This window comes from Staurois parvus, unplaced genomic scaffold (genome assembly GCF_062004578.1).
Source record: "Staurois parvus isolate SC_StPar_1 unplaced genomic scaffold, SC_StPar_1.0 ptg000237l, whole genome shotgun sequence".
Lineage (NCBI taxonomy): Eukaryota > Metazoa > Chordata > Amphibia > Anura > Ranidae > Staurois > Staurois parvus.
The window spans coordinates 85,365-100,749 of record NW_028318033.1 but is presented as its reverse complement, the minus strand read 5'-3'; the positions used below and the strand labels follow the sequence as shown (position 1 = coordinate 100,749).

At 40.8% G+C, this 15,385-nt stretch overlaps 1 protein-coding gene across 1 annotated transcript in view; it reads right to left on the bottom strand.

Annotated features, from left to right (window-relative positions):
- Window positions 1–3,207: 3,207 nt before the first annotated feature.
- The window catches only part of LOC149460001 (DDB1- and CUL4-associated factor 5-like), a 70,826-nt gene continuing 58,648 nt past the window's right edge, over window positions 3,208–15,385 (bottom strand). Inside the window, exons 7-9 of the mRNA XM_089680202.1 lie at window positions 11,063–11,129; window positions 7,406–7,533; window positions 3,208–5,372 (exon numbers count right to left, since the gene is read on the bottom strand). Coding sequence (XP_089536328.1) covers window positions 3,666–5,372; window positions 7,406–7,533; window positions 11,063–11,129 — 1,902 coding nt within the window. The 3' untranslated portion in view covers window positions 3,208–3,665. The remainder of the gene's footprint in view (window positions 5,373–7,405; window positions 7,534–11,062; window positions 11,130–15,385) is intronic.

The window sequence follows — 15,385 nt, the reverse complement described above, 5'->3', positions numbered from 1 at the left end:
TTAAACAACACACTTGATCACCCTAAATTTTCAGCTTGTGATAGAACAGTGTAGGAGCAGAAACAAGCTGTGCTCTCTTCTTACCAGTAAGTTGCAGCTCTGTCAGCGTTTTGCCGATAAAAAAAAAAAAAAAAAAAAAAGTGCCCATATTGATAATTGACTTCAATGCAAAATCGTGTTCCATTGACTTCAATGCAAAAATGCCCCCTATTGACTTCAAAGCAAAATCCCATCCCATTGACTTCAATGCAAATACGCCTCTATTTCAGTTTTTACATTTTTATATATATTTCATTTTATTTTCTGTCCAATTTTTTGTGTGTGACTTTCAATAAAAGTTATTTTATATTACTGGATTGTAAATTCACATTCATTTAAATTCATGATATTAACTTAATGCCGACCGCAGATAGCCGAATGACGGCTGCACTGCGGCCGGCCAGTTCTGAGTGGACGTCATATGACGTCCTCCCAGAACGCGCTCTCCTGCGCGCCCCAGGGGGCGCGCACCCGGCGATCTCCGTGATCGCTGTGTCCTACGGACACAGCTGATCACGTGATGTGGTAAAAAGCCAATCACAGCAGGCTTTTACCACGTGATCAGCGGTGTCCAATGACACGCTGATCAGAGGGAAATGCAAGTGCCGGTTCTCGGCTGCACTTTCCTCATGCTGTCAGATCGTGAGGAAAGTACTGCCGAGAACCGGCAGTTGTCAGAGCGAGGATCGGCACCGATCATCAGGGCACTGATGATCAGTGCCCTGATGATAGGTGCCCAGCAGTGGCACCCGCAAGTTCCGCCCACCTGTGCCCAGCAGTGCGCCCACTAGCTCCGCCCACCTGTGCCCAGCAGATCACCCACCTGTGCCCAGCAGTGCACCCACCTGTGCCCAGCAGTGCACCCACCTGTGCCACTCTGCAGTGTCACACACCTGTGCCCAGAAGTGCCACCTACCTGCCTACCTGTGCCCAGCAGTGCCACCCACCTGTGCCCACCAGTGCCACCCACCTGTGCCCACCCACCAGTGCAGCCCACCAGTGCTGCCAGTCAGTGCCACCAGTCAGTGTCCAGCGGTTGTGCCAGTCAGTGCCCAGCAGTGATGCCAGTCAGTGCCGTCTATCAGTACCCATCATCAGTGTCACCTATCAGTGCCGCCTGTCAGTGCTGCATATTAGTCCCGCCTATCCGTGACACCTCATTAGTGCTGTCTATCAGTGCCGCCTATCCGTGCCACCTCATTAGTACTGCCTATCAGTGCCCTTTAGTGCTGCCTATCAGTGCCCATCAGTGCCCATCAGTGCTGCCTCATCAACGCACATCAGCGAAGGAGAAAAATTACCTGTTTGAAAAATTTTATAATAGAAACAAAGAAACTTTTTTTTTTTCAAATTTTTTGCACTTTTTTTATTTATAGCGCAAAAAGTAAAGCGCCCAGTGGCGATTAAATACCACCAAAAGAAAGCTCTATTTGTGAGAAAAAAATGATCAAAATTTCATATGGGTACAATGTTGCATGACCGCGCAATTGTCAATCAAAGTGCGGCAGCGCTGAAAGCTGAAAATTGGCCTGGTAAATAAGGGGGTATAAGCGCCTGGTAGGCAAGTGGTTAATTAAAAAGCCGAATATAATAATTTTTCTTTAAACTGTCCATTTTGGTTTTCACCCAAGTGCATCCTGAATTTTCAGTTAGGGTCGATAATTTTTATTTCGGCTCACCGCTACTGAACAACCTTACTGGTACTTAGCTATGTAATTTATTAAGTCAATGGTACAAATGCATTCCCTTCCATGAATCAAATGTACATGTACACCACTTACAGCAAATAAACTGTATTAGGAAACCTAGACTTAGAGATGATGGTACACCAAGAGCCCAGGAATACAAGGCCGTTTGTTATACAAATACCTACCTAACCTTCCGAAGATGAATTCATGCCTACACCTTCAGTGGTTTGCCATTTATCCATAACTACGATGGTTTCATTGTTCAAAGTTCCATGGTAGTGGGAAACTGGTATCGGACTAAAAAGCTTTCAGATTGTGGGGCTTCTGGAATGCTCTGGAATTCATCTAAATATGTGCATTCTCCTTTTAAATGCATGTATTCCCTGATATCTTTTACTTAGGCCTCATTCACGCCTGTGTTTCCTAAACGCATGACCAAACACAAAACAAAGTGTGTTTTGCTGCACATCTTGGAAATGTGCTGCAATTGCAAGTCGCGCTTGCAGTGCCATTAATTGTTAATGGCACCCTAAGTGCGGGTAGCAGACGCGTGCGTTGCCGCATGTTTGTTGCACAAAAAAACACGCTACAAACGTACCAACGTGAACAAGCTGCCCTAGGCATGACATGCATTAATGTGAAAAACGTGCAAAAAAAATGCATGTATTCCCACTACGCTCAGGTGTGACTAGGGTCTTAACTCCTCCATTAAGCAGTTTTGTTAGCTGCCCAGGTAATCTCACTGTAACCCCATGGTGGTGGGGCAACTGTCCTACTGGTCTTCTGTTAGCAGTTATGGATCAGTAAATTCTGGGAGTGAACAGGTGCAAAATATAATAATGTCTAGGTTCTTATGAAAAGAAGGTATAAATCCAATGAACTGACAAGGAGGATTTTTGTGAACTATTGTGTCTTTGTTGTAGTGTAGAATGCCTTGCATCGTGTATCAATAACAGAAGGGATGGGCAGGCAAGGGCAACCAAATAGCGGCTCTAGCAGAACATTATTTTTCCCTTTGGCACATACCAATGCCTTAGCATGGCTCATGTAGACATCAACAAAAGGTAGAAGAATTTTAAGGATTTGTATAGCACAAACTTATGTGGACAGTGTAAGTCCACTTTAAAGTGACCCATTCCACTACCCTTCTACAGAGACCATTATAAGTTCTTTGTGCCTTACCTCGGCTGTCGCAATTCTCTCACTAAAAATCAACTTGCCTTCAGAAGTCTGAATTAAAGAGCCTACTATCTAGGGATTGTCAAAGAGCTCGGGCAAAACAGAGGGAGTAATAAAGCTACCAACAGTCTCTATGCACAGAAACTGTTAGATGAAAAGAAAATAGCATGCGTCACTTTAATAATCAGAATATATTTCAATGTCCTAAAAAACAGGGCTTATTAATGAATTGATAACTCTCAAATATAATTAATAGTCCACTAAAATCATCCCCAGAATTAACTGGAAAGAAATACACATGTGAAAAAAATGTTTTCTTTAATTTGGTGGGTAATTCCTAAAGGTATTGTCACAAATATTCATATCCAATCAATAAAGTGTTTGCTTTGGCAATGTACAGAAAAAAATAAAAAAATATTTAAAGAATGTTACATTTCAGATTGTTTGCCAATGTGCTGCATTACTTCCACACGAACGGGTGTTGATATGCAGTAAGAACCAATATTTTATCTATAGCCACAGAAGTGAGTCACCCTGGCAGAAGCCAGCTTTCTCAAGTAAATGTAAAGGGAGAGAAACCAAATTATAAAAACGGATTAAAGAAAACACAGATTCCTTTAGTGCAAACTAAATTTTGGCTATGTCCCATAAAGCCAAACAAACAGTGGCTTAAGCAATCAAATACACATAGCCCCAGATTTCAGAACCAGATTGTACACACATTTTAAGGTCTCTTCAATGACATGAAGAGAGGTGAACTTAGAATTTCATTTTCTTTTCAGAAGAAGAACTTTCAGGTTCTTCTTGCCATTGTCTCTTTAGTCCACTTGGAGACTGCTGCAAACCCCCAGAGTTTGTATGACATGTGATGATGTTATCTTTGGTACCCCTATTAGAGCCCACTTCCGTTAAACACATGCCTTTGTGCACTGATGCCTGAGCAGAGTTGGTGGTCTCCATGTTGGAGCAACTATGACAGCACCTTCCTGACTGTTCTCCATAACTCTGCCCATTGCTATTACAGTCTGTGCAATGAGGGTGCAAATGACCATTACTTTGATGATTTGTACAAAGAATATCTGCCCCCTCATCTTCCGTTCCACCCTCCTGGTTTCTTAGGTTATTGTCTGTGCTTTTATTCTCAGGACAAGGAGATTGCTGGTTTATTGTGAGCTGATGTGACTCTGTGCCAGTTTGTACCACACTAGTCTCGTGCTGGTCACAGGAATCATCTGAGCATGACGTGTGCACAGCAGTTCCATTTACCTTTTTAGTTTCTGATAAGCATTCTATAGACCCTGTGTCTTGGGAAGAATTCTCTAGTTCCTCCAACCAGGAGTGAGGTTCAGTTTGATGCTTCTTACGGAGGTTAAGGCTTTCTAATAAGTCTTTGCGCATAAGCGGTTCATTGTCACTGGGATGGTTTTTGCATTCAAGCAGACTCGACATATGGTCTGCTTCATTTGTGGGTGGTAATACACTACTCCTTCCACTGGTTCCTGGTCTTACATCCTCACTATCGCCATCACCAGTGGAAGTATCTCCATCTTTACCTTTAGAATAAGATATATAAGAATACTGAAGCCATTTGTAAGCTTTGTAGATTTTCCTTTCTACAGAGTCTATGCTGGTACACAGTGAAGATTTTCGGTCTACTTCCCTAGGACCTCTTCTGTCAGGTGAGGATTCTGTAGATGTTGAAACATCATCTACTGTGATTTGAGGATAATCGTATACATCCTCACCGATTAGGGCAGCTGCACTTTCTGCATTAAGTTTAGTCTTTTCCTCCTTATTTATTTTCTTTTGCTGCCTTAATGCGTTTCGTTGTCTCATTAAGGCCCTCCTTTCATTAAGGTTGTCTTCTTCATCGCTACTACTGCTGCTGCTGCTAGATCTTTCTTCCTCAGGACTTGGGGAACGAGGGCGAGGGAAAGGTTCACCCTCTGCTTCTGTTTCACAAGCATTGTCCTCTGAGTCAGAGTTGTTGGACATGGCTGATAGTCGTTTGTCCTGATACTTTCTCAAGGCCAGCAGTCGCAATTTTTGAGATGTAAGCCCTGGTCTTGTTGAAGGTGATTCTGATGATCTTTGTGACTCCCCTGCATGGACAGCATCATCAGATTCCCCTGGAATTTGTGCTGGAGAAGAAGGTAATGAGGTTGACGACTCAGAATCACTGTAAGCAGAGCGTTCACTGACTCCAGGATGGAGCTGTAAAATTGTGCTGTCGCTGTCAGAGTCAGAGCTCCAACCTTCGATCTCCCTCCTCACCAGCGAGTCGAAGAACGCCATCATTCGTGGGTCTTCCTGGACAGACTGGTTGGCATAGTCATGTGACAAACCACTTCCACTGTTGAGCACAAGCCCAATGTATTCTTCATGGGTGTACAGACTACGAGAATCATCCTCTATTATACCATCGAGGTCTCCAGTACAGTTTGGTTGCTTGTAAGGACTCCAAACCTCAAAGAAAAAAAAATGATTTAATTACTCTGTATACTCTGTTATAGGTGCATACAATCTAAAGCTAATCCTAGGTAGAGAAATTTCCTAAAAACGCTCTTAGCATAGTCTGGATTGTGTATACCTCATAAAATAAACTCTTTTGTTAAACTCCAATGCCAGTTTAATTAATATAAAGTGGTACCTTGACCTATGAGTGAATTAATATACGAGTTTTCTGAGGTACGAGTCGTAACTCGGTCGATTTTTTTGCTTTGTTATGCGAGCAAAAAATTGAGGTACGAGCTAGAAAAGAAGAAAAAGTAAAAAATTAAAAAATAATAAAATAAAAAAAAAAAAGAAAAAAACAATTGTGAAGTAGCAATTAAGTTTAGGGATACATAGTGTACAGGAGTGATAGCAAAAAATGAGTCTTCCATCCTCCTCCGTCTATCTCCTCTACCCTCCACCTCCGCCAGCGTCTTCGTTAGCTCAAGTCTTTAGCCAAGTACACTGTATAAAACCTTATTATATCTTTACATACTCTTTCTATTATGTTTTTATATAATATTTGTTATTTAGAAATGTATTTTCCTTATTTAATAACATGAAACATAAAAATATGAGGTGGCATTTTGAGGGTTGGAATGGATTAAGGGCATTTTAAGTATTTTCAATGGGGAAAATTGATTTGATATGCAAGCAAATTGAGCTACGAGCTCGGCCACCGAACAAATTAAACTCGTAGGCCAAGGTACCACTGTACTTAAGAATTCAAAGCCCTTCAGTCATTCAATCCATTCATCAAGCAATCCAGGGTTCACAATGTTGCAGAGAGCACCAGTCTCTGCAGCATTCAGAACCTACCCACTGACAGAAGAAGAGGAAAAGAGCACCTGACTGACCCTGGGGGAAAAAAAAAAAAATAATATATGTATGAATATATATACGTTCACCGGCCACTTTATTGGGTACACCTTTCTAGTGCCAAGAAAATATCCCCCACACCATTACACCACCCCCAGTAGCCTTAACTGTTGATACAAGGCAGGATGGATCCATGCTTTCATGTTGTTTATGCCAAATTCTGACCCTCCCATCTGAATGTCACAGCAACCATTCTGCCCATTCTCCTCTGACATCAGCAAGGCATTTTTTTCCACACAACTGCCACTCACTGGATATTTTCTCTTTTTCTGACTATTCTCTGTAAACACTATAGATGGTTTTGCATTAAAATCCCAGTACATTAGCAGTTTTTGAAATACTCAGACCAGCCCGTCTGGCACCAACAACCATGCCACGTTCAAAGTCACTTAAATCACCTTTTTTCCCCATTCTGATGCTCGGATTGAGCTTCAGCAAGTCATCTTCACCACATCTAGATACCTAAATGAGTTGCTGCCATGTGACTGGCTGATTAGAAATTTGTGTTACCAAGCAATTGAAATGTGTTACCTAATAAAGTGGCCAGTGAGTTTATATTGGTCTGTGTGTCAAAGCTTCTTGCCAGAAAATGGGTAATATTCATAGAAAACATAATATTTTATAGCATGCAAATAACAAAACAGATTATACGTATATTAGAAAACACCCCTGTCCTCAGCAAGTGACTGTCCTTCTCATACAATAGTAAAACTGGCCACACATGGCTCAGTTTTTTTGTTCAGTCAGCAGACTGAATAAAAAATCTGGACCGATTCCCCCATCCACACATTTGAGGTGAATGCGTGAACCCCCCCATTGTGTCACTGTATTCCTATTGACTGCAGCGCTGATCAAACTATAGTTTTTAAGCAAGTATGTTCATTAGCAGTCAGCCAGCAGGTCGACTACCCTTGAAGAGGATTGGCCACAGATAGATCGAAATTCATCCAGTCAATGCTGAACCAGTCGAATTTCAATCCATCTATGGCCCGCTTCACTTCCAACAACCAAACTCATCTTTAATTAGTTTTCCTACAATTCACAGCTGAAATGTGATACTTACAGCTTATACATGGACATCTTAGTTCAAAATACTGTGACCTGTATTTTGTGTTTTTGCATCTTACCTTTATAATCTTTTCAACACCCGAAGAACAGATCATGTAGGTGTCTGGGTTAAATCGAACTTGATTCACAATTGAACGATGCCCCTTCAGTACCATAAAAGCACCGTTTACAACTCTGCCTGGTCCACCTACAAGAAGATATCAACATGGATCTGATGTCATATTAGGAATATAAAGACACAACATGCTGTGATGCTTTGACAAACTGTAGCATGTATATACTATTCCAGCTGCTGAATACCACCAAGACACATGAAGAATGCTAAAGACATTCCTGTTATGGCCTAAGTGCATTTCATGGTAATTGGTAGCTTCTGGGTTAGTTCCAAGTCATTTATAGCTCAATAATGATGCAATAATCTACTTTGCTCAGAAAGAAATGAATCTATTTGTGCTTGCAGGTATGCTGTGTCTTTTACACTTCTTGTGGATATAATCTGCTAAGGTTGTACATAGTCATAGGACAGGAGGATAAACTAAGCTTGCCTCTTTATGCTTCTGTTAAAGTGGAAGTTTGGGGTATAGCAATCTAATCTTACATTTTCTCCCACCCATATTAAGACTCCTATTCTAACGACCCTGTGGAGAAAAGAAGTGTATACTTACCTATTCTCATGGTGCAGTTTCTGGTCACATGATCGGCTTCCAGTGCTGGTTTTAGGGGAGAGGAGGGACAGCCGACAACAGGTGCCCCATGGTAAGTCTATGAGTGACATCACTGCCCAGGCATTGCAGCCCTTGTCACTGCTTTCTCCTCTTCCCTGAAGCCAGCCACTTGGGGGGGATTGTGTGACCAGACTGGAGTGTCCGGAGAACAGGCAAGTATAAATATCTTCCTACTGCAGGTTAGTTAGTATAGGAGTTAGAAGGGGGGTGGGAACATATTAAGATAGGGTTTATGCCAGACTTCCACTTTAAGCCCTGAAGAAGGCAACACTGACTAAAGAAAATGCAGTAACAGACTGCTTGATCAATGTAGTCCTCCAATCAAAGAATACTGTATCTATATTTACAGTATGACAGTGTTCTAAAATAGCATATGGTATCTAAAAGGAAAAGCACACCTATAGCTGTTGGCACAAGCTACCAGTACTTCCAATTGTATGTACAGCTCTTTTATTCCAATCATTAGTGTATGTCTATAAAGTATGCATACTGATGCAATGCTTGGATGAAAAAAAGTGAAAAACAATGACTACCCTTACTGTTAGACACACCACTAAAGACATATGAGATGTTACTAAATCCTAATTAATGGCCAATGCAGATGTCATATGGAATACCGGCACCATATATACTATACTGAAATGGTACACATGGGCAAAAGACAGTGATCTTCTGACCTGATCATGACTGCTCAGAAAAACAATTTTAACACACTCAGTCAGTGCAAGCAAGCATGGCAAGGAACCCCATCTTTTTAGGCATCCCAAGATAAGGAGTGACAACACCAAAGCATAGGTGCAGGAGGGTGGATATGTAATAGTACATCTTGAATTTTCACGCCAGTTTCCCTTTTACATGCAAAAATGGAGCTATTCCAAAAGCACAGTGAAATAGTCTTAATATATAAAGCAGTGCGGTGCTTCCACGATTGTCGTGCGAAGTGTGTCGCTCAAAAGAAGTTCCTGAACTTTTGGCCAGCATGTGATGTGCAATGTGGTTTACCACAATTGCAGCGTAATTAATCGCACAACAATCAGGACAGAACCGCACCACGTTTTTAGGTGCCAATTAAAACGAGTTCCACGATTTGTCATTTTAACAGAGAGTTTTGAAATTGTGGGCAGAATCGCAGCGATTCAAAATGCCCTATTGTGAATGGGACCTATTCCTACTACACTATGAGCTGTATTTTCCCCTACTATTCTCTTGAATAATCTGAAGGTGCACGTTTGAAACACAAGAAGTGAGCAAGTAGTGGTTGTGACCCTACATATTGAGTTTGTTTGGACCCTATGAGAACTATGGGTCACAGATTCTGGTGAGAACCCATCTGCATGAGGTTCCAGCATGGTGGTTGTTATAGGGTGGATTTGCACAAGTACTTTTAGAAGCATTGTGTTTATAAGTAATGTAAGCAGGTTATTTTTGTATTACACTGGTTAACATTATAGGCTACACTGTGGAAGTGATATTTTCGGTTTTTGCATGAGATGCTGAGCATGCCATAAGGACAGTGGAATATCTGGGGATTTTCAGCGAGGGAGACATCTGGAGGCAAGAAAGATATTTGCATTGAGCCTGATTTGACCTATTAATATGTAAGGGTCAGAATATCTAGTGAGAATTTGTTCACACTGGAGGCACAGAAACAAAGGGAAGACATGAGATTTGAAGGAGGATTCACATATTGTGGGAACTATAATGTATTTTGATGTTTCACTTTTATATGTACTATAACACTTCTTCAGTTTTTGTGTTAAAAAAAAAGCGAAATAAAATAACATGACAATTAAATCCAACGGTACTCTTCACACTGGTCAGATGCAGGTCCATTGCATTTTTAAAAATCCTGCTTGCTGCATTTTTGTAGTATGTTTAGTGTGGTAAAAAAAACAAAACAAAAACACACCATTTCATTGAAATGAATGTCAAACGCAATTAAAAATGTGGGAAAAACTCAAAAACGCACCCTTGATTGCATTTTTGATACTTTTTTTAAGTCCCTTTTTTCACAGGTGCAAAATACACTAAAAACATTGCAAAAACACATATGCATTTGGTAAAGGAAATTTGTAAATTCTGTATAATATTGTACTCCTTGTGCACATGGCACCAATGTTTTCATTATGTTTGCATTCCGTCAAGTCCTGTTTATAAATTAACCTGCCTATGTAATGGGCCCTTGTTACCATAAAAGTACAATTGTAATATTAATGTGATACCTACGTAATCATGTGTACAAAAAACTTCAAACGCGCCCAATAAGCAGAACAGTCATTTGGAAAGATGCCGAGTGCATCTTTTTGTGTCTGCTCCCTACTGCAGTAGTTATTAATTTGGAACTACTAATCAATATGAGGATAGAAGTTAGCTATCTATAACATTTTCAGCATTAATGTCCAGAACACCATACCATGTTTTGGAAAGGGAGCAGTGTGAAAGTAGCCTCCGTAACCCAGGGGAGGTAAGGTACTTCCAGCTGCTGGGAATAGGAAGTTGGGGGCCACACCTGGAGCTCTGGATAAATACATAATTCTAAGAATTAAATGAACCATCTACCATTGGACACAGTAGGCTTCTGTCTAGAGGCAGCTTTTGACTGTACAGTTGACAACAAATGTATTTCTCTTCATCAGCAGTCATATAGATTATCTTTTATAAACTCATTTGCACTTATAGATCACGTTATAGTAAGTCAGGTTAAAACAATGTTATGTGTAAAAGAGTGTTTCAGCAAAGGAATGCTGCATTTGGCACCAAAGGTTGTGTGCCTACAAGTTCCCGTGAAGGAAATTTAGGCTGTGCATATACCATTCTCAATAGCTGAAAATAAGACATACAGACACACAAAGAGAGGTAATCAGGTTTCTATGAGAGTCCAGAGTACATCAGTATAGGTAAATGTGGCCTATAAACGCCAAGCACTTGTTGGCACTTCCTGCATGAGATGATATAAGTCCAGTCTGCAGACTCACAATTACATTCACACACCTGCTTCTGGGCTGGATGGGATTTTCCACATGTACAGGTTGAAGTCATCAGAGCCAGACAGAATATACTGAAACAAAAGTATATTGGAGAATTGTTATTTTATTCACAATAAGTTACCAAGAAGACAAGTATTTGCCTCTTGTCTATAAAGAGCATATCTAAAAGAAAAAGTGAAGATGTTGTCCATACCAACCAATCAGATGGCATCTGCCCATGTAGATTTTAAAATTAAAGTCAGAGCTTTACTAGTTATGGGAAACTTTCCCACTTTCCTTTAATCATCTACAACACCCCTATTCATATTACATTGAGAACAAGATACATAAAACAGATATAACACTATGATTTGTATAAAATATCTTGTAGCTTTGCAGTGGAAGGTGAAGAAGTTAAAATACAATGTAATCATTCCCCGAGGCTGCAATGAGATATATTTTTGTAATTAGATGTTACATTGACTTATTAAGTTGCATCTCTTTTAAATAATACAGACAAACTACATGTCATCTCCCAGTAACATTAGTTCTTTTTGGCTGCAGAATTAGGAATACAAAAAAAATCCAATTATATCACCCAGACAATCAGCCAAATTGCCCAATGGATTTGATGATTCTTCATCCAAGTTTTGGGGTCTGCAGATTTAATCAAGAATATGGGAACTGGAGCAACTACAGGAGACTCAACTTGTCCAGACATACAACAACTGAATACGTTTTGAACATGTAGCAACTAATTCATCAGACAATAATTAAAAGGGTCGACCCATCCACAATTCAGCGTTAAGTAGATGACGTCAAGTTGAGTCACCTGCCGACTTCAGTTTTTCTTTAATGTGTTTTTGGGTCCATTTGCGTGCTGAGACCATTAACAAGGGAGGTTTGACCTCCCTTACGGTTTACTAATGATAGGCACAGCTTCAGGAGCAAGGTGGGGGAGCACACCTGGGAACTATGGCAGGGAGAACTCACCTATGCAGACCGTAAAATACATTAGAAGCTAGTTTATGATTTACGCAGCAATATCAACCATCAGTTTTGGCTGGAGAGACTGATAAGTAATACAATTCAGGCCTCTAATGAGCGTATGAAAGCAGGGATGGCTGTTCTTATCAAACGGGGTTCACATTTACGTGTCTGGACGTAGATCTGGACTTTCAAGGTCATTTCATCATATTATGAGGTAAATGGGCAACGCAGGATATTTCTTTCTGTAACCTTTATTCACCCAATATCAACCAAACAGCATTCCTTTCCTGGGTCTATGTGAGCCTCTTTTATAGGAACCATACATTTTTAATAGTAGGAGGCGACTTCAGTCTGCCTTTTCCACTCATCTATTGTCCTGGACTAAGGTGTCCTTGTAAATGACCACTGCTCAGTTCTCCGACATTCTCAGAGGAGAGAGTTCTCCTCTGAATGCCTTTTTATGAAGCAGTGTAGATCACTTCTCCGAATGAAGGGAGAAGCAATCTACAAATGCTTTGAACGCTGGAAAACGGCTGCTTTTACTATAATCTCGCGAGATTACAGTAAGAGATCAAACACAGTTTACTAAGAAGTGGTAAATTATCGCTGCTTCGTTTGTGATTCCTCCGATTCTCCACCTCTGGGCTGAAGAATCTGGAGGGAGAACACAGATCGCCAGTGAAGGGCTGACATCGCTACTTCATACACTGGCCATCTGTGTGCTGAGATGATCAGCGGAGAACATGTTTCCTAAACCACTAATGATCGGAGATCAGCAATGATCCTCATGATCTCTGTTTCATAAAAGAAAGAACAGGGCCTTTAGCAATACGTCTCTAAAAAAAATCACTTCAGATGATTCTCTAGGTATGGTTTGGGAAGCCCATAAAGCAGTGTTTAGAGGTCAGTATATTGTTATCTCTTCGGCTATGAAGAAGAAAGATAATACACTAAAAACTCAAAAGGGAACATAGGCTGAAGGCACAACTGAATGTTGTCCCATCATGGGGTAAATTGAAGAAAATTGTCAATCTTCTGACTTCCCTCAAAAAGTTAGCTTTTGGTAAAACAGAAAAAGCATTGATTCATTTGAAGTAGCTTTATTATGATAAGGGCAACAAACGCTCTTCTGGCAACACAGTTGAGGGATAACACACATTTGAATGTTCCACAGGAGGTTAAGGATGCCACAGGGACACTTTACCCCCACTTATCCTCCATAATTCACATCTTTTGGGAATATTACCTGTCTTTATAGAGTAATGACTCTATCCCACATAATCCAGCCTCCCAGGAGCTCCAACTCAAAATCCAACACTGTCTTGAACAAAGTGGGATTCCTAAATTACCGGCCTCTGCTATTCAGTCACTTAATTCCCCAAATTACTGCAGAAGAAACAGTGGCTACACTTAAGTTACTTCCCAGACATAAGACAACTGGACTAGACGGTCTTCCATATGAGTACTATAAAACGTTTCTGCAGACTCTCTTGCCTTATATGATACAATTGTTTAATAGCTTCTTGCATGATGGACCAGTGCCTCAGTATATGCAACGTTCCTTTATTACTTTAATCCCTCAACTTGAATAGGATCATACCTTATGTACTAGCTATAGGCCAATAGCTTTATTGAATTTAGAGCTAAAATTTTTTGCTAAGCTTCTGTTGCTACGGCTATGTGACATTCTCCTCTCCTTGATCAATAAAGATCAAGTTGGATTTGTTCCATTCTGGCAAGTGGGAGATAACACCAGGAAAGTAATTAATCTAATAGACGTGGCTTGTAGGGACAAATGTGCGGCCTTGCTATTGAGTCTTGAAGCTGAAAAGGCGTTTGATTGCCTCAGTTGGCCTTCTCTGTTTGAGATACTCTCTTACGTGGGGATTAAGGGTCCTTTCTTACAAGCGATTAGACACCTCTACTCACAACCTACTGCACAAATTAAATCGCCTTATACTGTTTCCTCAACGTTTACAATTTCCAACGGCACATGGCATGGGTGTCCCCTATCACCTTTATTGTTTGCATTATGAATAGAACCTCTGGCAGCTCATATTCACAATAATCCCAGTATCCATGGTACAAACGCCATAGGGTTCTGAGGTTGATGTTCTATGTCTCCTGCTCTGATAGCGGGTTAAGCGTACCCAAATTTGTTGACATACTATTATGCTTCTCAACTTCGAGCTTTGGTTGGTCCCTATACATCCGAACACTTTGATTTGGAATACGAAGATGGAGGTCGACCCCTCTCAGTTGCTGCATTCTATGTCCTTCTTCCGTACCCTGTGAAATATGCTGCGACGTCGATATCCCCTTAAGCCAGATGCCTCACTCATAACTGCCTTCCTATTTACTCCAGAAGTGCCAGATAGCTTAACTGCCACTATGATTCAACCCTGGATGCAAAATAAGCTGTTCCAATATCGTAAAATAGTAGATATCACCACCAAGAAACCACAGTCATTTGACACACTACAAGACAGATATAATTTACCCCTCACTGCGCTTTATGGCTATCTTCAAATTCGGCACTATGTACTTACAATCACCCTTGCGTTAACATTTTACAATTTCACAACCTTTGAAAGACCAGTAAGAGGAGGCCCTTCCTAGAAAGGTCTTATAATGGACATTTACAAATTTCTCAATGCTTACCCAACGTCCAGCCTAGGTAAGCATGCCTTTATGGTAAAGTGGGAGAGGATTTTGGGTGAAGAGCTTTCGCCGGAAGTTTGGTAGATTATATGGTCCCAGGCGGCAAAAAGTTCACATTGTACTTTATACAAGGAAAACGCCTATAAGGTTCTATATTTTTGGTACCTCACCCCAGATCTTCTTCACAATTTATTCATCTCCACACAATTCACCCAAGCATGAGTGATCAGTATTGCTGAAGCCAACATGATCGAGGCCCATTATACCATACACACTATATTGCCAAGTATTGGGATACCCCTCCAAATCATTGGATTCAGGTATTTCAATCACCTCCAAGGCCACAGGTGTATATAATCAAGCACCTAGGCATGCATACTGCTTCTACAAACATTTGTGAAAGAATGGGTCGCTCTCAGGAGCTCAGTGAATTCAAGCATGGTGCCATGATAGTTTGCCACCTGTGCAATAAGTCCATCTGTGAAATTTCCTTGCTACTAAATATTCCACGGTCAACTGTTCGTGGTATTATAATAAAGTGGAATCAACTGGGAACAACAGCAACTCAGCCACAAAGTGGTAGGACACATAAAATGACAGAGCGGGGTCAGCACATGTTGAAGCGCACAGTGTGCAGAAGTCACCAACTGTCTGCAGAGTCAATAGCTAAAAACCTTCAAACTTCGTGTTGCCTTCA